This window comes from Neomonachus schauinslandi, chromosome 3 (assembly GCF_002201575.2).
Source record: "Neomonachus schauinslandi chromosome 3, ASM220157v2, whole genome shotgun sequence".
Taxonomy (NCBI): domain Eukaryota; kingdom Metazoa; phylum Chordata; class Mammalia; order Carnivora; family Phocidae; genus Neomonachus; species Neomonachus schauinslandi.
Genome location: NC_058405.1, coordinates 149,458,764 through 149,482,661, shown reverse-complemented (window position 1 = coordinate 149,482,661; position 23,898 = coordinate 149,458,764). Strand labels below are relative to the sequence as shown.

General features: G+C 36.7%; 1 protein-coding gene across 2 annotated transcripts in view; it reads left to right on the top strand.

The window, feature by feature from the left end:
• Window positions 1-23,898, top strand: part of HIBCH (3-hydroxyisobutyryl-CoA hydrolase) — a 102,103-nt gene that overhangs the window by 24,213 nt on the left and 53,992 nt on the right. For both annotated transcript variants that reach the window (XM_021703343.1, XM_021703344.2), the window contains exons 3-6: window positions 589-726; window positions 2,431-2,515; window positions 4,987-5,067; window positions 9,525-9,577. In XM_021703343.1, the coding sequence (XP_021559018.1) occupies window positions 589-726; window positions 2,431-2,515; window positions 4,987-5,067; window positions 9,525-9,577 (357 nt within the window). The remainder of the gene's footprint in view (window positions 1-588; window positions 727-2,430; window positions 2,516-4,986; window positions 5,068-9,524; window positions 9,578-23,898) is intronic.

Below are 23,898 nucleotides of genomic sequence, written 5' to 3'. Positions count from 1 at the left end.
CTCACTGAAAGTGCAGATGATGGTTAGCATTTATTAGCAATAAATTACTTTTTTTCTTTTCAGAATGTCAGTTTTATTCAGTCATAAAGCAAGGTTAACATAATTATCAAGCAGGTTGTGACTTCCAAAATTGATGATATTTTACTGCGTGTTTAACTTGGCTGCTTCTTCAGTGTGGCCTCTTCTCTCCTTTTAGTTGTGGAGTTTGTTCTGTCAGTCTTCAGGTTGATTTCTGGGGTATTTAGAATGATTTGATTATTATCTAGTTGTGTTTGTGGGACAAGATGAGCCTAGGGATCCTCCTACTCCATCATCTTCCTCTCAATAAGTTACTTTTTAATTAATATATGTACATTGTTTTTTCAGACATGCTATTCCATACTTAATAGACTACAGTATAGCATAAAAGTAACTGTGCATTGGGAAAACAAAACAAAAATCATTTGACTTTATTGCAACATTTCCTTTATTGTGGTTGTCTGGAACTGAACCCACAGTATCTCTGAGGTGTACCTGTATGTGGTTTGATGTTGGCTTGTGACACAACCTTAATGCATTTTATCCTAAAGTTTTCCTTTTTTTACACAGAGAATGTCTAAGCACACGGAGGCAGCAGAAGTACTATTGGAAAGAAAAGGTTGTGCAGGAGTGATAACACTAAACAGACCAAAGTTCCTAAATGCACTGAATGTTAGTATGATTCGGCACATTTATCCACAGCTGAAGGTTTGTAATTTCCCTAAAGAAATTATATGGACCCTTTTAGAAGTGTATCTCAATAGAACATTTCTGGTATTCTCTTCCATAGAATATCTGGGATCAGCACCCAAGCCCTGTTGATTTCTTGTCTTCTGTGCTTTCCCTGTGTGATTATCCTGGAGCCTCCCTAGTTACAGGGAGTTCATGGCTTCCTGAGATAGCCCCTTCCACTTTTACGTAGCTCCATGTTTCTTTTCTGTGTTTTGCCACTGTACTTCTCTGACCTTTTAACCAGTGGTACTAGTTCTGCCTCTTGGGATATGAGTATACAAATCCAATCTTCTTACATGTGACAGCTTTTTTTTTTTTAAGATTTTATTTGAGACAGTAGGAGAGCGCTCACAAGCAGTGGGGAGAGGGAGAAGGAGAAGCAGACTCCTCGCTGAGCAAGGAGTCCGTTGTGGGATTTGATCCCAGGACCCTGAGATCAGGACCTGAGCCAAACGCAGATGCTTAACTGACTGAGCCACCCAGGCGTCCTGATCGTCCCCATGTGACAGCTTTTTTTTTTTTTTTTCCCATGTGACAGCTTTTTGACAGCTGTTTTTGAACTGCTTGGCCAGCCTATCTTAGAGAAGGCTATAAGCTTTTCTATTCTAAGTGAACTACATGGTGCAGTGGAAAAGCATGACTTACAGTCCGACTACTTTATTTAAAACTTGGATTTCTTTTTATTAACTGTGTAGTTTGGCAGTGTTAATCTCTCTGTTCGTCATTTTCCTCAGCTGTGAAATGGGGATGATTATATCGAACAGGACTGTTGTGGAGATGAAGTGAAATAGTATACCTCACATGGTCAGCCACAAAGACTAACTCTCCCCTGGTTACCAGTTCCTTAATTTTCATTTGATGAGTCTCTCTTCCATACTGTGTGTCTGTTTGGGACACCATATAATATGTCTTTAAATGTAATAAAGAGAAATAAGCCAAGTGTTTCCGATTGGAATTAGACCGTATAGTGGAGGAAAGTAGAAACTTCCATGTTAGAATGCCATATTTCTGTTAATGTAGTCCAATATTGCATTAGCCTTTTGGACAGCCATATCTGTCCAGCTACATCTCTTCCAAGTAGGTTTATATTTCTATTCGCAAGTGTAGAATTTATAGAGCTCCTGTTGATTTTTTAGTCTGTTGTTGTCTTTTGAATTTCCATTGGGTCTCTTGACTCTTTCATCCTACTTATTTATTAGCTGTCCTTAACCAACCTCAAATCACTTCAAGATTTGATCAGTATAAGTGGTTTCACTCGATTGCTTATAAATTTGTCAGTAGGACAGAGCCCTGTATCACCGCAATAGAAAGGTTCTTGCTCTGTTTTTTCACCAGATATATAAGCTTCTGTAACATATTTTTAAGCCCATATTTTTTTCATTTTGGTCTCAAAGTTGTCATGGCAAGGATTTCAGATGCCATCATGCAATTTGGATCACAAGATGTATTCATCTAGCAACTTGTTGAGATAGTGTCTAATTTATGTCAGAAAAGAAAATGAAGTTGGGATCCATTCTTCTGGATGTACTTTATAAAGCTGGTACTTTATATGTATTGATACATATCTATCTATATAGATGTATATATGTACATATGTATGCATATATATGCATATAGATTTTTTTTGTAGTTAGTATTTATAATATGCTTTTACCATCTTTTACTTTTTCTTTTGGATAGAATTGGGAACAAGATCCTGAAACTTTCCTGATCATTATAAAAGGAGCTGGTGGAAAGGCTTTCTGTGCTGGGGGTGATATCAGAGGTAAAAACTACCCCCCCAACCTAAATGTTTCCCTCCCTCCAATAGACTGATAAAACTAATAGGAAATTTTTGTAATACTTTGTAATTTGCTTTATATCTAAGAATTTTTTTTTGTTATAATGACTTAGCCATTGTAGTTAAATATTAGAAAAATGAGAATAGCTTTTTTTTTTTTTAAACTACATATGTGCCCTTCATATATCCTGTCTTTCTCCCTGAATCATCCTAAACAAAATGTCCTGTTATGTGAGTCCACTTTTTATTTTAGGTTAGCTGATGTTCAGTTTAATTTGTCCTATAACCTGACAATCTGGCCATGTTGAGTGACTTGTCATTCTCCAGATATGACATTCCTTCACATGTTTCCTTGACTGTGCCTGTGCTTTCCCCCAGTGCATGATCCCAAAGCAAGAATGTACTTAATTATAAAATTCATCCTGTTGTTAATATATTTTTACGGGTGTTTAAGTTAACATGCCGAGATGGGATAAAAATATTTTCTTTTCTAGTTCTTTAGGTCAATCTGTATACATTTAACTATTAAAGACAAAAGAGAAGAAATGTTTGGTCTCAGGATCAAAGTCATGTACCTCTCACCACTGGTTGTCAGTATTTTATATATACTGAAAACTGTTTTTGCATTTTGTATTTTTGTTATGGAACTGATTAGAGTCCAGGGGTGGTTTTTTCTTTGTTTTTTTTTTTTTTTTGTATTTGTATGTGTGTATATATATGTGTATGTGTATATCTATATATCTCTATACACGTATATATAAATATATATATATTTTTGTATTGTGTTAAAGGCAGTATGGTTTGGATTGATCTATTTTCCAAATTTACAAGTTTACATAAACCATTATATTTGGAATGGGAAGAAACAAGCTTGATTTAGGACATAATTTCAGATACCTATTACATTTAAAGTAACTGAATTTTAATGTTTTAATTCTATCAATTTTTATTCTATTTTTAATTCTTAAATTTTTTAATTGCTTAGATAGATTTGTTAACCGAATTGTGTTTGGATTTGTTTCGCCCACAACATGAATATTTTTAAAATATTGTTTTCCAGCATGAAGCTAACCTTTCTTCTGGAGTTGGGTCTGTGATCTTGTCAGTTTACGGATGGGCAGAGCCTTATGTATTGTTTTTAGCTTCTTCTGTGAGCTATTTTTGCATATAGGTGTAACTCTATATTGATGTTTGGAAATACAGTTACAAATTACAGATTTATTTTAGTTAATGTGTATAAAGCCGTGGTCTTCAATTCCAGGAAATTTAGTTGCTTTAAAGATCATAGTCCAAGATGATAAACGGGCACTCAGAAAAACATTTTTTAAATGTGATTATGAATGTAATTTATTTTAACTTCTGTGGAACTAATTGATTAGAATAAAAGAGTAAATCAAAGATGATTTTTGAGGTAAAAGAGCTTCATTCCATAGGCATTATAATTTGCACTCTTGTCCTTTTAGAATTGCTAAGTAGTGGTAAGGACTGAATAAGAAACAATAGATGAGGGTTTGGGGGTGTACATATATCAGTGAAATCCCCAGAAGGACAAAAATAGACACCAAATCTTTCTTTTAAAATCCAGGAAAAGAAGTGAACATTTGGAACATTTTGAAGGCGGATATATCAGACTTCTAAAATCAGTCTAAAAATCTGTAGTCAGTAATTTTTATGTAACTATTTCCCATAGAAGAAGAAATATGTTTATATTTTAATTTGTATTTTAATAGATAATTCTCCTAAGATTTAAAGACACAAGGATATGAGCTTGCAGTGTATGGAAGAGAATGGTTTGATAGTAGTCATACCATTGACTGGAATAGGAATACAGTAGATGCTCAATAAATGTTTTATGGTGAAATGAATGTGGCAGAAATACTTGACTAGATGAAATATATTGTAGAGCTGGGAGTGTATGTACACACATGCACACATGTACTTATATTTTTCTGTATGTATAATGTGCTTTGTGTTAAGCCATATTACCACTGAAATGTATATCCAGCAAATGTTTATTCAAGTGCTACAGAGAAGAGTCAAAATGAATTTTGTAGCAATATATAAGTTCTAAATGAGGTGTAACACTTTTTAAGAAGTCCTTAAGAATTTTTGCCTTGAAGTTTTGACAATGGACCATGGATCTAGGGCTAACTGTGTCTGTGGCATGGACACTTCAAAACTTTAACAAACCATTCTAGAGTTTCCCAGGACTTAATATCACAATATTTTAAATTTATTCTCTTTGTATTAACTAGAAAGCACTTTTTTTAAAAAAAGATTTTATTTTTAAGTAATCTGTATACCCATCATGGAGCTTGAACTCACAACTCTGAGATCAAGAGCTGGCATGCTCTACCAACTGAGCCAGTTAGGCGCCCCACTAGAAAGCACTTTTTAAAAAATTCGTAATCTTTCCTTTTTCCCCTTCCTTCCTTCCTTTTTTTTTTTTCTTGTAGCGATCTCCGAAGCTGGAAAGGCAAACCAGAAGATAGCTCAAGATTTCTTTAGAGAAGAATATATGCTGAACAATGCCATTGGTACGTGTGTTCCACTGAGAGCTTTGAAAATGGAATCAAGAAATAAGCTGCACAATATTAATTGTTAAAAATATCAGACACTCTTATTTACTCTTTTATGTACTATATGTCAGGCATAAGTAAAGCTGATTATTCGGCTCATTCCAGGACAATTCACACTTTAATATTAGTAAGCTATATTTAATTACTATTTGTCCTACAGTCAATATGAAAACATGGATTCTGATCATACAACTGGCTTTCTTGGAAAACAGAAAACTTGGGTCTCAGTTTTCTATGTAAAATGAAATACCATTTCTTAATTCTTGAGGAACTCTGGGATGAAAGTGTCTTCATAGTTGATGTTCCAGATTTCACTGGAAGTGAAGCAGTACTTTTTATCAAACGTGTTTCAAATGTTAAATTGCAGGGAATAAGATAATAAATAGTTATGTTCCCACCAGCCAGGATGAACAGACATTAATATTTTATTTTTGCTTGATGTTTTAAGATTTATTTGAAAGAAATATAATACTACAGGTTTTAAACTTCAGTACACTTTGTTGCTTTCCTCAGTGCCATTTTTTTTTCTCTCCCCAGAAGCAACCATTATCTCTTCTTAAGAAGTAACCATTGTCATTAATTTTTAGTGTATCCTACTAGACCATACTTAGTATTTTTGCTACATATTTAGATTTTCTTCTCATCCTTTGTTCATCTTTCTGTTGGATTGTTTGTCTTTTTCTTATTGATGGTATAGGTCTTTATATATTCTGGATTCCTCACTTTTGTAGATTATATGTACTATAAGAACACTTCTCTTTGCTACTTTATCTTTTGGTATATACACGTTCTTATTTGATGAGTTGAAATGTATCCATTGTTTTCCTATATGATTTCTGCTTTTTTGCATTTAAAAAAAACCCACTTAGTAACACTGAGGTTATTAAGATGTTCTCATATTTTCTTTTAATAGCTTCGATATTTTGCTTCTTTATACTCTAAGTCTTTAATGTACTTGGAATTGTTTTTTGCATGTGACATCATTTAACTTTTATTTTTCAGCTAGAAAGCCAGATGTTGTAATGCCTTTTATTATAACGTTCATGCCTTTTTCACTGATTTTAATGATACCTCTGTCATATATCAAGTTCTTATATGCAACTTGGTCTGTTTCTGGGCTACTTTGTTCACTGGTCTGTTTGTACTTAATGATGAAACTACAATGTCTCCCTTATTACAGCTTTAAGATATGTTTCTGTCTGGCAGTATAAGTTGCTCTTGTTTTCTTTTGGAATTGTCTTGGTTGCTCTTGGGCTTTTGATCTTCCATATGAGTTTTAGAATTATTTTTTCATGCTCCACAGAAGATTCCATTGAGGTTTTGATTGGAATGACAATTATAGATTAATTTAGGGTGAATTGACATCTTTCATATTGAGTCTTCCTGTCTATGCATGTGGCATATCTCTTTATTTATGCAGACTTAAAAACTTGCAGAATCATAATTTACATACCATAAAACTCACCCATTTCAAATATATAATTCAATAACTTTTAGTAAACTTGTGTAACTATCACCCTAAACCAGTTTGGAACTTTTAATCAGATTTGAGTTTTTATGTCCTTTAATAATGTTTTGTAACTTTATCCATAAAGATGTTGCTGCCTTTTTTTTAAGTTTTATTCTAAGGTAGCTTACTTTTTTTATTAGAATATTTAATGGTAATTTTACTGTTACATTTTGTAATTTACTGTTTTTGGCATATTGAAGTGCTTTGGATTTTAGAGTTTGTTCTTCTATCCTGCAACCCTGCTGAAATTTGTTATTCTAATGATATTTCTGTAGATTCTCTTGGCTTTTCTACATAGGCAATTATACCATCTGCACATAATTTTTTTCACTTCTGTCTCTCCAGTCTTTATATTATGACTTTTCTTATATTTTGGCTGGGACCTCCATTGTAATGTTGAATGATTATATGTTGTCTTATTTCTGATGTCCATAGGAAAGCTTTTAAACTTTCAATTTTTAGTATAATCATTTTGTAGGCACATTTTTACCAAGTTACAGATATTACTTCTATTACAAATTTGTTAGGGGAGTTTTTTTGTTCTGTGGTAGTGGTGGTGCTTATTATCTGCTTGAGCATCCACTTTCTTTGGCTTTTTCTCTCCCTTTCTTGGAAGGAATTTATTCACTTCCTGGCTCAGCAGATGGTTTTTCTAATCATGTTTTGTGAATCTAATAGTTCCCTAGGATGAACTTTTATGCAGGTAGTCCATTTCGTAAGTTATGTGGGCCAGAATTTATTTCTGACTCAAATCAAATACACGTTCACTCTCAGTCACTGGCTGTAGCTTCACTCAGCTATTGATTTTGAGTTTATTCTGGCACTGGTGGATTTCCTTTGTTTGGCTTTGAACTTGGATGTACATTAAAAAAAATTTTTTTTTCCATAGAATTACTATGTATTTGAAGTAGGCGTGGGGAAAAAGGCTACTTCTTGATTTAGCTCAGTGAGCCAGATTGAATGGATATCTCTCACTTCTTTAAGTCTAAAATTCTACGTATCAGGTTTACTTAGAGTGGCTTATTCATGTGGCTAATGAGAACTTGAAATGGGGCTAGTGTGAGCAAGAAATTTAATTTCAATAGCTACATTTGTCTAGTGGCTACTATATAGTGCAGTTCTATACTAAATAAAAGGAGATGGGAGAAAACCTCTAAGAAGTTTAAAGAGTTTGGTTAAATATTAATATACAGAGAGAAAGTCTTCAAGGTTTAATTTCTATACATTGTAATGATATATTGTGTTTAATAAGGAATTTGACAGATTCTGGCTTTATTCCCTGCATCAGTTAGCTTCTAATATTTTATATCTGAGATATATGTATATATAGCTGAAATGGGGTGTGTGTATGTATCTCCATCCCAATCAATAGAGAAATTTCTTTCCATAGTTTCTAGGGAATTATAGTTTCCTAGGGAATTACAGTTCAAGATTGAAGGGAATTATAGTTCAAGATTGAAGGCTATAGATGTTGCAAACTGGCAAATATGAGTGAAGCTCATTCTAGAATTGTGACTTGATGGCTCATTTGGCAAGCTGGAAATACAGAACTGCTAGATGGATTGAAACTGCAGTTTTATCCTTCCACATTGCATGGAATATTACTCAGCCATAAAAAAGAATGAGATCTTGCCATTTGTGACAACACGGGATGTATCTAGAGGGTATTATGCTAAGTGAAATGAGTCAGAGAAAGACATACCATATGATTTCACTTATATGTGGAATCTAAAAAAAAATGAATAAACAGACAGCAGAAAACAGACCTGTAAATACAGAGAACAAACTGATGATTGCCGGAGGGGAGGGAAGTGGAGGGATAGGTAAAATGGGTGAAGGGGGGAGTGAGCAATACAGTCTTCCAGTTATGGAATGAGTAAGTCACAGGAATAAAAGGTACAGCATGGGGAATATAGTCAATGGTATTATAATGGCATTGGATGGTGACATTTGTGGTGAGCATAACATAATGTATATAAACTTGTTGAATCACTATGTTGTACACCTGAAACTAATGTAATATTGTGTGTCTACTACAATCAAAAAAAAAAAAAAAAGTCCATAACAGAAACCCAAAAAACTGAATTTTTATACTGGTCTTCAGTAAGGAAGTAGTATTGGCAACAAGCAGTAACAGAAGCTCAGTGATTTACATTTTTGTTATGTTATAAGCAACTGTCCCTCTCAGAGGAAAAAGAAAAAAGGAAAAGGAACACAGTAAAATTTTACAGAATTTTTGAGCTGAAAGGCACTTCTGAGACCGTATATTTAATCTCATTATTTAATAGATGAGGAAACTTACCTATAAATCATATACATACATATGATATGCACATATACAATACATTAACGTGTGTGTATAAATGTGTATATACCTAATGCTAGTATATATATTGAATTGCCGTATTTGCGTGTGTGTGTGTGTTTGTGTGTGTGTATATCTCATGCCAGTATATATATTGAATATAGTTGATTTGCCAGTTAATGACAAAGATGAGACTGGAATCTGGGTCTTCTAACTCCCAGTCCTTGCTTTTTACTGTATGCTGCACTTCTCTTTGTATTGAAAACAAATTAGGTTCCTTAAAATACAACTGTGTACATAACATCCATGGCTTATAAGGTAAATCTTAATTATGTTTTTCAATAGCTGAGTTATAAAAGGCTTTCATTTAAGTTGAAGAGTTGTTAAATGATAATAGACAGGATTGTGTAGGGATTGACATTTTAAAAAGAACGTATTTTAGAAGCCGTATATTTAGCCACTTTGGTATTTCTTGCAAAAATTTCCTAAAGAAATTATTCAGATTTCATGTAACATGAGATTTTTGGAAAAGTGAATGTATTTTAAACATTGTAATTAATTATAGCTCTGTTTTTTGTTTTGTTTTGTTTTGTTTTTTAGGTTCTTGCCAGAAACCATATGTTGCACTTATTCATGGAATTACAATGGGTGGGGTAAGTAGGCTACCTTACTCTCATCATTGATATGTGAGTTTACTAAAAATAATCATTATTGATCAGAAGTGAGGCGATGAATGTAATATAGTAGAACTCATTGAAACAAAATCCTGTTTGGATTTTGGATCCTTGCAGGTTTAGGATATAGTATTTGCTTATAACACTTTTAGATGATCTCCACCCAAAAGAATATGTTCTTAATTATGTTATATACTATTTTAGCTTCTTGAATTAGCAAGCTTTTTTAACCAACAGAATGGATTGAATTTTCTGTTGCTGTTGTTACATAGAGCCCTTTTTCTACTTAAAAGTAAACTGCTTCCAAAAGCTTCAGAAAAGAAACTGGAATGTTAAGGGATTCTTAGACTGAGTCTTGGGGATGTGTTTGCCTAAATTGTATCTATTACACAAAATCTCACCTTAGTGAAAGTGTCTGGATACTTTATGAAGTTCTCTGAAAATGCATTTCTTATTAATTGACAAAGTATTTTATTTCTGTGTAATTTCAAAGAAGTCTTAAATGTTTCTGGCCTTGAATAACTTGATGTAGAGTTGGAAAAACATGGAATAATAACAGAAAAGGGGAAAATTATATGACACTAGCTATGCCAAAGACAAGCCTTTAAAGAAGTGAGAGGTCAGAATGGGTCTTCATGGCAGGAAAAGGTAGGATTTAGGTGGGTAGTAGGAGGCCGAAGGGAAGAATTTCAAAGATACCACGTTCAGGGTCTCAGAGATTTAGTCATTGGGAGTACAAGAAGCCCCCCTCTTTTTCTGATAGAACCAAACTAGATAAAGCCTCTTGGGCACTGGGAGTTGCTTAGATCTTGCATGTCATTTTGGGAAGGGATTCCACTAGCAGCTGTGGTTAGAAAGCAGGATGAAGGGGCAACGTGTACCTCTTGGCTCGTTAACATTTACTGAACATGAGTTGATTATGCTTTCTTTGTCAAGGAAGTGTTACCATGAGGAAAATACTGAAAAAAAAAAAAATCTGAAAAAATACTGCAGAATAAGGGGAAGGAAAATAATTGAAATGTTGAAGGAAGAGCTGCCCTGTGAATGTGAAAGGAAGCAGGAAAAATGAAGATAAAAACAACATTGGGCATATTTAATAACACTTAAAAAGATGTAGCTTCCATGAAATAGGAAAGATAGCCCATCAGGAGACAATAAGCTCAGATGAAAGGGCAACAGGCAACATAAGGAAGGGTGAGGGGAATAGCAAAACTGACGTTCCCCTTAGGGCAATAGATTAGAAGGAGTTGAATTTAATATTACAGATAATGAAGCTGTATCTGTGGAGGACAAACTTGAAAAGCACTAATCGTAAAAGGACAAGAATGAAAATAATGAGAAGAAACTTTTGAGGTAATTAAGGCAAAAGAAGGATACTGGGAACCCAACAAAGGAATGATATTTCATGGAAAGTAAATCTAGCACTTGGAATAAAAATAATGGCCCGATATAAAGATGACTTTCTTTAATTAGAAACAAAAAACTCTCAAACTTGTGGTATGTATAATTAAGAGAAACACACTCTTTCAGATAAAATCATTGAAAAGAGATCCTCATCTAGATAAAAGCTTAGGTAAGTTTTTCTAAATTACAAGCTTTGAGGAAAAAACTAAGTGTTCAGGCTAGGGAGTAGGGGTGAAAGAGTGGTTAGTGAATACAAGTTATATACCAAGGAATGTAAATCAGTTCTGGTTTCAGAGTTTGTTAAGTGCCAGAAGTCAATGGATTGAGAAAGTTGTGAAATCAAGTCGTTAAGAGTTTCCTACCCAACCAAGTTGTCATTTAGTATAATTGTAAAAGAAAAATATTCTCAGAAATGAAAGGGCTTAGAAAATATGTTGCTGACATACCATTATTGAAAATATTTCAATAAATACTTGGTCTAGTTGACCAAGAGATCACTCAAGTTTAATAACACAAGACTAATTTTGATATGAAAGTATTGGTGAACTGCCCTTTTTTACTATCAGTGAGCAGAAATTCCACTTTTTCATAGGAGCCTGAGAAGAATTATTGCTCTAGCATACTACATCTGAGTGAATTGACTGCCTTTTGGCCTCCATGACATGTATCAGTTGGTACGGTGTTTGCATACATTCCTATGTATGTTTCAGTCAAGAATACTCCATTTATTTCTTCAGAGAAGAGTGCAGTAAAACATACCAAGATAATGTTGCCTTGAATGGAGGGAGTAAGGGTGATGCTGCTTCTTTCTACTGGTCTGTTTTCTGTATTTAATGAGTGTGAATGACTTTCAAAATAAAAATGAAAATATACTTGATAATCAGCCTTAATGAGAATACCACCAGAGAATTAAGTCTTAGTGCCCTAAGGCAATGGTTTTCAAGGTGTTATTTTTGCACTAGCAGTATCAGCAGCATTTAAGGATTTGTTAGAAATACACAATCTGGGGCCTTACCTCAGAGTCAGACTCTGAGGGTGGGGCCCAGCAGTCTGTTTTAACAAGCCCTCCAAGTGATTCTGGGTCATGTTAAGTGTGAAAACCATGCCACAAGGCATCCATTGTATGTAATGAATTAACTTCTCTTATATCTGTCTTGTGTTTCTAGAATGGTATCAGTTATGTACCATCCTTGGGAAAATTGACAAAATAGTCAAGTCATGAGAAATCCCTCAGTGAGCAAGGTTCTTTTATGTTACATTATTATCAGCCCCCCCCCCCCCCCCCAAAAATCCAGCAACCCCCTATGTGTCTTTTCTCCCATCAGGTCTGCCCACCTACGTGCCTTACAAATACTCTTTATGTAATTCATTCTTTTTTTTTTTTTAAAGATTTTATTTGACAGAGAGACACACAGAGAGGGAACACAAGCGGGGGGAGTGGGAGAGGGAGAAGCAGGCTCTCTGCCAAGCAGGGAGCCCAATGTTGGGCTTGATCCCAGGACCCTGGGATCATGACCTGAGCCGAAGGCAGACGCTTAACGACTGAGCCACCCAGGCACCCCTGTGTAATTCATTCTTAAAGACTGAAGTTCTAATCTATTTTTTGACAGTCTTAAATACTACTATGATTAGATGTGATTTCTTCTTCCGTTGACTTCTGCATTCAATCTGTACCCCAAATTTGGCATTTATACTTTGTTACTTATTATGAAATAAGCCCAGATATATTAGATGGTCTATAAGGTTAAAGGCTATCATGTCCTCTTTTTTTTTTTTTTAACCCTCTCAACAACCAGAAATGTACAGTATGTATTTTCTTATGTAGCCTTTGAAAATGTAAAATTTACAGACTTGAAGTGAACCAGTTCTTTTTTTTTTTTTTTTTTTTGTAACGATATTTTGAATGTATCTTGGTTTTGAAGGCTAGCTTTTCATGTCTCATTTCAAACTCCGCTTAACTAAGACTCTTAGTGAACTCTTCCTTTTGAAAATACAATCCTCTAGATACTGGCTTTCAACCTTGGCTGCATTTTAGAATCCCTTGCGAGACTTACAGGTTCCATTGTCCAGGCTTTACTCACCTCACAGAACTATTAAATCAGGTACTGGCGTGGGACCAAAGTATTTTTAAAGCTCTTTGGTGATCCCAGTGTGTAGCAAAGGTTATGAACCGCTGATCTGCTAGTGATTCTTAACTATTACCTGTGGACCTTTTTCAAAATCCTGTGGGACATGGTTTTTCACGGGTTAGCTTGTATCAGAATCACTCTGAGGGCTTGTTGAAATCAGACTCCTCCCACCCTCATTTCAGTTTCGTCCATTTGAAGTGTGGTCCAAGAATTTGCATTTTTTTTTTTTATGTTCAGTTAGCCACTGTGTAGTACATCATTAGTTTCTGATGTAGTGTTCAGTGATTCATTAGTTAAGTATAACACCCAGTGCTCATCACAGCACGTGCCCTCTTCAATACCCATCACCCGAATTTGCATTTCTAACAAGTTCCCAGATGATGATGCTGGTGATAGTGGGGGTGACTCACTTTAGGAGCCACTACCACAAGGTGTTGAGAACATGTAGTGTGTTACTCAAAAAGGCTTTATTTTCAGAATTGTTAGTAGAATTTTAATATTATATAAAACTATTCAATATAAATATATCTTAAATCCTAATACAGAAGTTTAGAATAAGATAGAGCAAATATGGCTTAAGGTGTACAAATAGTAATTGTTTTTATCTTGATACTGATCCATAAATTGTTTCTTATAATGTAAGAAGGAATTTTGTTAAACTTGAACAGTCCAAAAGATGGCACCATAGAGCTTGTTTTTGTTTTTGTATTTTTTTTTCTTTTTACTATAGAAAAAGTTTTTTTCCATCAAGGACAAGAACAGCTTTACCATCTTTTGTTATCTATCAGTGAGGAGTAAGTAGCACAGCACTTTGTAGAAGGTATGGCTAGATTCCATTATGTTTCAGATTTCAGATTCAACCATTTACTCAATATTTTGGTCTTTGGTAAAATAAAAATGAATGTTTCTGAGTGTTTCTTCACTTGGCTGATCAAAATTACTTGAGATTATGTCATTCCAATGTTTCTGTAAGAGATAAACAATTTTTTAATGAATAAAAATGTGAAAGAATAGTTCATTGTGTTTCTCAGAAAGATTTTTAATTCCTTTCCCCTTTATTTTTAAATATCTGAATTCATATTTTCTCAAGTTAATATATATAGAAAGACAAATGATTAAAAATCAATATTAATTTTTAGTAGATATAGAACAGAAGAGTCTTTAAATTTTTACTCTGTATGTGTGGTACCACCCCTATTTCCCTCTCAACTGAATTGGGTTTAAAGATATTTCAAATTTCTTTCTTCCTTCCTTTCTTCTTTTCTCCATTTCTTCTTTTCTCTTCTCCCCCAAAATGCATTTTACAACAGAGATGAGGTTAGCTCCCCCAAGCCAACTCAAAATATGAGTGTAATATGGCATTGTTGTGTGTCTCAAAGTAGTAAGATGCTGCTAGCAAAAGGTTTTGTAATCAAAATAATGGAAAATTTAAAGTTGTAAGGCATACTTTAGAAAGGGGTATGTTCTAATGAATAGAGAAGTGGGCATTGGAATGGGAAGAGTGAGGGTAGACAATACCCACGTGACTTTGTGGGACATAAGCTTGCCACATGGAAAATTGACTAGTGCTCAATAACTGAATCAGATTAAGTTTAACCACTCATAAATGTCATTGAGACATGTCCTTTTTTAATGAGAAGAATTAACAGCCCTCAAAGATTGAATTATATTAATGTACTACAAACGTCTGTGAGATAATAGTTGTATCTTCACTTTTAAAAAGTATTGTTTTAGTGATAATTGAATAGATGACATTTTAAGAAACCATTTTTTTATTATAAAATACTGGGTTTTTTGTAATACTCATTAGTTATGTAAGGACTTAAGACTTTATGAAAGAAGAGATGCAATGATTTAGCTAAGCTAAAGAAGTTTTTTTTTTTTTTTTAAAGATTTTATTTATTTGACAGAGACACAGCGAGAGAGGGAACACAAGTAGGGGGAGTGGGAGAGGGAGAAGCAGGCTCCCCGCTGAGCAGGGGAGCCTGACATGGGGCTCGATCCCAGGACTCTGGGATCATGACCTGAGCCGAAGGCAGATGCTTAACGACTGAGCCACCCAAGCGCCCCAGTTAAAGAAGATTTTTAAAGAAACTTTTGAGTTCAGCTTACTCCCCCCCACCACATCATTTAAATCTCTTGATTTTAAAAAAGTTATAGTATTCTTTAATGTGTTTACATTGTTTAATGAAAACACAGAGACAAGCATAGGCCATGCCTTTTTCTTTTTTCTTTTCTTTCTCTTTTCTCTTTTCTTTCTTTCCACACTTAGGGAGGGGCAGGGCAGAGGGAGAAAGAGAACCTTAAGTGCGCTCCATGCCCAGCTCAGAGCCTGACATGGGGTTCAGTCTCACGACCCTGAGATCATGACCTGAGTGAAAATCAAGAGTCGCATGCTTAACCAACTGAGCCATCCAGGCACCCTTGGGCCAGGCCATTTTTATTTATTTAATTTGTATATTAATTTTTTAAGATTTTATTTATTCGAGAGAGTGAGAGCTAGAGAGAGAGAGAGAGAGCTAGAGAGCATACACACAGAGGGAGAGGGAGAAGCAGACTCCTTGCTGAGCAGGGAGCCCAATGTAGGGCTTGATCTCAGGACCCTGGGATCATGATCTGAGCCAAAGGCAGACGCTTAACCGACTGAGCCACCCAGGCACCCCAGGGACAATCCATTTTTTATTTTTATTTATTTTTATTTTTTAAAATTTTGTTATGTTAGTCACCATATAATACATCATTAGTTTTTGCTGTAGTGTTCCATGATTCATTGTTTTCATATAGTACCCAGTGCTCCATGCAGTATGTGCCCTCCTTAATACCCATCACCGGGCTAACCCATCCCCCTACCCCCCTCCCCTCTAAAACCCTCAGTTTGTTTCTCTGAGTCCATAGTTTCTCATGGTTCATCTCTCCCTATGATTTCCCCCCCTTCATTTTTCCCTTCCTTCTCCTAATGTCCTCCATGTTATTCCTTACGTTCCACTAATAAGTAAAACCATATGATAATTGACTTTCTCTGCTTGACTTATTTCATTTAGCATAATCTCCTCCAGTCCCATCCATGTTGATGTAAAAGTTGGGTATTCATCTTTTCTGATGGCTGAGTAATATTCCATTGTATATATGGACCACATCTTCTTTATCCATTCATCCGTTGAAGGGCATCTCGGCTCTTTCCACAGTTTGGCTATTGTGGACATTGCTGCTGTGAACATTGGGGTGCATATGGCCCTTCTTTTCACTGCATCTGTGTCTTTGGGGTAAATACCCAGGCGTACAATTGCTGGGTCATAGGGTAGCTCTATTTTTAATTTTTTGAGGCACCTCTACACTGTTTTCCAAAGTGGCTGTACCAACTTGCATTCCCACCAACAGTGTAAGAGTGTTCCCCTTTCTCCACAGCCTCTCTAACATTTGTTGTTTCTTGCCCTGTCCATTTTTGCCATTCTAACTGGTGTACGGTGGTATCTCAGTGTGGTTTTGATTTGGATTTCCCTGATGGCTAATGATGATGAACATTTTTTCATGTGTCTGTTAGCCATTTGTCTGTCTTCTTCGGAGAAGTGTCTGTTCATATCTTCTGCCCATTTTTTGACTTGATTATTTGTTTTTTGGGTGTTGAGTTTGAGAAGTTCTTTATAGATCTTGGATACCAGCCCTTTATCTGTAGTGTCATTTGCAAATATCTTCTCCCATTCTGTGGGTTGCCTCTGTTTTGTTGACTGTTTCCTTTGCTATGCAGAAGCTTTTTATCTTGATGAAGTCCCAAAAGTTCATTTTTGCTTTTGTTTCACTAGCTTTTGGAGATGTATCTTGAAAGAAGTTGCTGTGGCCGATGTCCACGAGGTTACTGCCTATGTTCTCCTCTAGGATTTTGATGGATTCCTGTCTCACATTGAGGTCTTTCATCCACTTTGAGTTTATCTTTGTGAATGGTGTTAGAGAATGGTCGAGTTTCATTCTTCTGCATGTGGCTGTCCAATTTTCCCAGCACCATTTATTGAAGAGACTGTCTTTTTTCCATTGCATGTTTTTTCCTGCTTTGTCAAAGATTATTTGACCATAGAGTTGAGGGTCCATATCTGGGTTCTCTATTCTGTTCCATTGATCTGTTTGTTTGTTTTTGTGCCAGTACCATGCTGTCTTGGTGATCACTGCTTTGTAATATAGCTTGAAATCGGGTAACGTGATGCCCCCAGCTTTGTTTTTCTTTTTCAACATCTCCTTGGTGATTCGGGGTCTTTTCTGATTCCATACAAATTTTAGGATTGTTTATTCCAGCACTTTGAAAAATGTCATTGGAATTTTGATCGGGATGGCATTGAAGGTATAGATTGCTCTGGGTAGCATAGACATTTTAACAATGTTTATTTTCCGATCCATGAGCATGGAATATTTTTCCATCTTTTTGTGTCTTCTTCAATTTCTTTCATGAGTGTTTTGTAGTTCCTAGAGTATAGATCCTTTACCTCTTCGGTTAGGTTTATTCCAAGGTATCTTATGGTTTTTGGTGCTATTGTAAATGAAATCGTTTCTTTAATTTCTCTTTCTACAGTTGCGTTGTTAGTGTATAAGAAAGCAACTGATTTCTGTGCATTGATTTTGTATCCTGCCACATTACTGAATTGCTGGATGAGTTCTAGTAATTTGGGGGTGGAGTCTTTTGGGTTTTCCACATAAAGTATCATGTCGTCTGCGAAAAGAGAGAGTTTGACTTCTTCTTTGCCAATTTGAATACCTTTTATTTCTTCTTGTTGTCTGATTGCTGTTGCTAGGACTTCTAGTACTATGTTGAACAACAGTGGTGAGAGGGGGCACCCTTGACTTGTTCCTGATCTTAAGGGAAAGGCTCTCAGCTTTTCCCCATTGAGGATGATATTCGCTGTGGGTTTTTCATAGATGGATTTTATGAGCTTGAGGAATGTTCCCTCTATCCCTATACTCTGGAGAGTTTTAATTAGGAAAGGATGTTGTATTTTGTCAAATGCTTTTTCTGCATCAATTGAGAGAACCATATGGTTCTTCTCCCTCCTCTTATTAATGTGTTCTATCACATTGATTGATTTGCAAATGTTGAACCACCCTTGCATCCCGGGGATAAATCCCACTTGGTCGTGGTGGATGATCCTTTTAATGTATTGTTGGATCCTATTAGCTAGGATTTTGTTGAGGATTTTGGAATCCATATTCATCAGGGATATCGGTCTGAAATTCTCCTTTTTGATGGGGTCTTTGCCTGGTTTGGGGATTAAGGTAATGCTGGCCTCATAGAATGAGTTTGGAAGTTTTCCTTCTGTTTCTATTTTTTGAAACAGCTTCAGTAGAATAGGTATTTCTTCTTTGAATGTTTGGTAGAATTCCACAGGGATTCCATCAGGCCCTAGACTCTTGTTTTTTTGGGAGGTTTTTGATCACTGCTTCAGTCTCGTTACTGGTTATTGGCCTATTCAAGTTGTCAATTTCTTCCTGTTTCAGTCTTGGCAGCTTATAGGTTTCCAAGAAGGCCTCCATTTCATCCAGATTGCTCAGTTTATTGGCATATAGTTGTTGATAATAATTTCTAATAATTGTTTCTATTTCCTTGGTGTTAGTGGTGATCTCTCCCCGTTCATTCATAATTTTATTAATTTGGGTCCTTTCTCTCTTCTTTTGGATAAGTCTGGCCAGTGGTTTATCAATCTTATTAATTCTTTCAAAGAACCAACTTCTAGTTTCATTGATCTGATCTACTGTGTTTCTGGTTTCTAATTCATTGATTTCTGCTCTAATTTTAATTATTTCTCTTCTAATGCGTGGCTTAGGCGTCATTTGTTGCTTTTTCTCTAGTTCTTTTGGTGTAGAGTTAGTTGGTGAATTCGGGATTTTTCTATTTTTTTGAGTGAGACTTGGATGGCTATGTATTTCCCCCTTAGGAGCGCCTTTGCAGTATCCCACAGGTTTTGGACCGATGTGTTTTCGTTTTCATTGATTTCCATGAATTGTTTAACTTCTTCTTTGATTTCTTGGTTGACCCAAACATTCTTGAGCAGAATGGTCTTTAGCTTCCAAGTGTTTGAATTTCTGCCAAATTTTTTCTTGTGATTGAGTTCCAGTTTTAGAGCATTGTGGTCTGAGAATATGCAGGGAATAATCTCAATCTTTTGGTATCGGTTGAGACCTGATTTGTGACCCAGTATATGGTCTATTCTGGAGAAAGTTCCATGTGCGCTCGAGAAGAATGAGTATTCTGTTGTTTTAGGGTGGAATGTTCTGTAAATAACTATGAGGTCCATCTGGTCCACTGTATCATTCAAAGCTCTTGTTTCCTTGTTGATTTTCTGCTTAGATGATCTGTCCATTGCTGAGAGTGGAGTATTGAGGTCTCCTACAATTAACATATTGTTATCAATATGACTCTTTATTTTGGTTAACAGTTGGCTTATGTAGATGGCTGCTCCCATGTTGGGGGCATAGATATTTACAATGGTTAGATCTTCTTGTTGGATAGACCCTTTAAGAATGATATAGTGTCCTTCTGTGTCTCTTATTACAGACTTTAGTTTAAAATCTAATTTGTCTGATGTAAGAATTGCTACCCCAGCTTTCTTTTGAGGTCCACTGGCATGGAAGATAGTTCTCCATCCCTTCACTTTCAGTCTGGATGTATCTTTAGGTTCAAAATGCGTCTCTTGTAGACAGCATATGGATGGGTCCTGTCTTTTTATCCAATCTGCAACCCTGTGCCGTTTTATGGGAGCGTTTAGGCCATTCACATTGAGAGTGATTATTGAAAGATATGAATTAATTGTCATCATGTTGCCTGTGAAGACGTTGTTTTTATAGATTGTCCCTGTAAATTTCTGTTGTATATCACTCTTGGGGTCTTTCTCCTTTTCTAGAACCCCCCTTAATATTTCTTGCAGGGCCGGCTTAGTGGTCACATATTCTTTCAACTTCTGCCAGTCGTGGAAGCTCTGCATCTCTCCATCCATTCTAACTGAAAGCCTTGCCAGATAAAGTATTCTTGGCTGCATGTTCTTCTCATTTAGTACCCTGAATATGTCTTGCCAGGCCTTTCTGGCTTGCCAGGTCTCTGTGGATAGGTCTGACATTATTCTGATGTTCCTCCCTCTGTACGTAAGGAATCTCTTCCCCCTAACTGCCCTTAAGATGGTTTCCTTGGTTCTAAGATTTGCAGATTTTACCATTACATGCCGGGGTGTTGGCCTGTTTTCCTTGATCTTAGGAGGGGTCCTCTCTGCCTCTAGGACTCGAATGTTTGTTTCATTCCCCAGATTAGGGAAGTACTCAGCTACAATTTGCTCAAATACATCTTCTAGCCCTCTCTCTCTCTCCACTCCCTCTGGGATTCCAATTATTCTGACGTTGGAACGCCTCATGGTGTCACTTATTTCTCTGATTCTATTTTCATGGATTCTGAGTTGTTTTTCCCTGGCCTCCTCTTTTCCCTTTTTATCTATTATACTGTCTTCCAGATCGCTTATTCTCTCTTCTGTCTCAGTTACCCTAGCTGTTAGATTATCTAGATTGGATTGGATCTCATTGATAGCATTTTTAAGTTCTGCCAATTCACCTTTTATTTCTGCCCTTAGAGACTCTATGTTGCCATTAATTGATTTCTCCATTCTAGCCATTGTCTTCACAGTTGCTAGCCTGAATTTCATCTCCGACATCTTGGTTATATCTGCATCCATTTGTAAATCTGCAGCATAAGTCATAATCTCTGAGTCTTTTCTCTTTTGGGGGCTCCTCCTCCTAGTCATTCTGTTGATGGGTGTTTGAGGGAATGTATAGAGTCCAAATTATTGACCAGAACCCAAGCAAGATGCACCTGTTTTCTTGGGACCTTAGGGTTGCTGGCCTCTTGTTTTCCCAGCCTGTCTTCTGGGGGAGGGGCCTGCCACGCTGTTACTCAGGCAACCCTGTTTGGGCGGAGTTGCCCTGCCCCCCTGTGGCGGGGGATGGGCTCAGTGGAAACCAGTTTTTTGGGGCTTTTGTTCTTTGGCGGCTTTCCCTGGTGGCTTTCCGGGTCTCTTCCGAGAGTCAGAGCAGAAGAGACTGTTTCCAACCTTCTGCCTCGGAGCAGAGATCGCAGTCTGTCCTTCAGTGAGCTCTCCAGGCCACACTATCTCTGTTTCTGTCTGTGCTGCTATAAACTGCAGCGTCCGGGGTTGTGTGCCCCCAGCAGCGCTCCCAGCCCTCACCTCCAGGTCGGAGCACATCTCTGCCCTTTGTGCTTCTAAAACCACCAGCCGCCCCCAGTTCACGCACGTGGCCCCGCTGCTCCAGGTTTCCGTCTGAGGTGCTGCCCTAAAGTCCTTTCCCCGCCGCTACCAGTCTGTGAGTCTGTGGGCAGTGTAGGATCCCCACGACCAGGCTCCCTCCTGCTGCCGTTTATCCTCTGATATCTTCCCAGGGAATCACGGCTCCCCGCTTCATACCTCGGAACCAACTGCCTGCGATAATTCTGTTTGTAGAGATCCAGCTCTATCTTCTTACATCTCAGGCTGATTTCATGGGTGTTCAGAGTGGTCTGGTAGACATCCAGCTCAATTCTGGGACTGGTTGGAATAGGGTCCCCTACTCCTCCGCCATCTTTCCCCCACTCTGGGACAAGCCATTTTTAATGGAATATCCAAGAAGCTTTCAAAAGATCAAAATGAAGTTATTAACAAAGCCTGATAATAGGCTTATATGTATGCTAAGCTACTCTCTCTGTAAAAGAATGATTTTAGAATGACCAACCTTTCTTTGTCCAGTGAGTTGGAATATTTTTATGAGAGACATAAGAATCATAATTATGATTAGACATAATGTTTAATGTTCTTTTTCTTCAGGTTTTTATTGAGGTATAGCTGACAAGTAAAGTTGTAATATACTTAAAGCGTACAATGTGATGATTTGACATACGAGTACATTGTGAAAGGATCCCCACCTCAGACCTTATTCATCTTGTAACTGAAAGTTTGTACCCTTTAACCAGTCTCTTCTTATTTCCCCCATCCCTCCAGTCCCTGGCAATCACCGTTTTACTCTCTATGAGTTAGACTTTACACACATACACACGCACACACACACATATATACACACACACATATATAAATATATATATATTGGATATATATATTTATATATCATCACATTTTGTTTATCCATTCATCTGTGGGTAGACCGTTATTTTCATCGCTTGACTATGGAGAATAATGCTGCAGTGAGCATGGGAGTACAGATAACTCTTGGAGATGATGATTTTTTTTTTCATTTGGATATATGTCCAGAAGTGGAATTGCTGGATCATATGGTAGTTATATTTATCCGCTGATGGACATCTGGGCTCTTTCCATATTTTGGCTATTGTGACATTGCTTCTATAAACACTGGGGTGCATGTGCCCTTTAGAATCACTCAGACCTCAGAGGTTTAATACTAACTAAGGTTCATTATGATTTTAGCTATTATTTGAGATTGTTCTCAACTATTTCACCCAACCATTAAAACTTATTGGATATGTGCTATGTGCTAGATACTGGTTAGGCTCTGGGGGTAAAATAGTGAGCAAGGCAGATATGTTTCTTTCCTCATGGGGCCTCTTGTATAGAGAGGCAGGTACAAGGTATTCTGGAAATACACAAAAGAGTACCAGTCTCAGCTGTGTTAGTAGGTGTGAGTATTTTATTGAAGGGGATAGTGTAGGGGAAGCATCTTGGAGGAAGTTATATAAGCAGCCAGGAAAGAACAAGTTGGGAATAGTGGAGAAATGTGATATGGTTGCTGTTCATGTGCAAGGGGTTCATGCAATATGGAAGGACAGTGTGCAAATGAGAAGATAGCAGCCTGTGTGAAAATGAGAAAATGAATATATGTTTGGGTAAAGTTCAGTATGCCTGGATTTTGGAGTATGAAGGAGATAGTGGTTGAAGTCTAAGGCCAGAAAGGTAAACAAGAAACCAGATCAGTCTTCTTATATAAGATAGGTTGAGTAGTTTATCCTGAAATCAGTAAGGAGAGCCTTTTAAGTGCTTTTAGGTAGGGAGATGGCTTGAACAGACTTGCATTTTAGAATGATAAGTCTTTTGTGTGAAGAACAGATTGGAGGGGGTTAGAATTGAAAGTAAAGAGATTGTTTAGGAAGTGATTGCAGAGATCCAGATGAAAGATGGTGATTTTGAAGTAGGGTAGTGATAATGAAGTAACCAAATATTAGATTTATGGGAGATATTTAGGAGGAGACTTGGGATTTGATGAGGGATTGGACATGGGGGATAAAGAGGAGAAGGAAGCAAGCATGACTTCCAGGTCTAGACTGGGCACTGGAATCAGTGGTGGACTGTTCACTAAGATTTTGGAGGAAGAATGGCGGGGGTATGGGCTGGGAAGGGTAAAGGGAGATGAGTTTAATTTTGGGCTTGTTAAATGTGAAATGCCTGTGAACTCTCCATGTGGGTGTGTTTTGTCTGAATAAAAGTGTTGGTTATGCAAGTCTGAAACTCAGGGTGTTGCCTGGGCAAGAAGTGTAAGTTTGGGACTCGTGTAGGCACAGTATGCTTGACAGCGTGGGCTTCTGTAACATGAATTAGCTCATAAGGGATTGGTAAATGGTGAAATAATGTTAGGATAATGTAAAGGTGTTGGATCATATGCAGTTTTTTTTTCCTAGGCAAGGGGAGATAGGGTAAGTGGCAATAAATATATAATCAACTGGGCAGAAAAAAGTGCTTAGCTCTGTTGATGTACAGTGAATAGGAATTCTCTTGTCTGTATTTT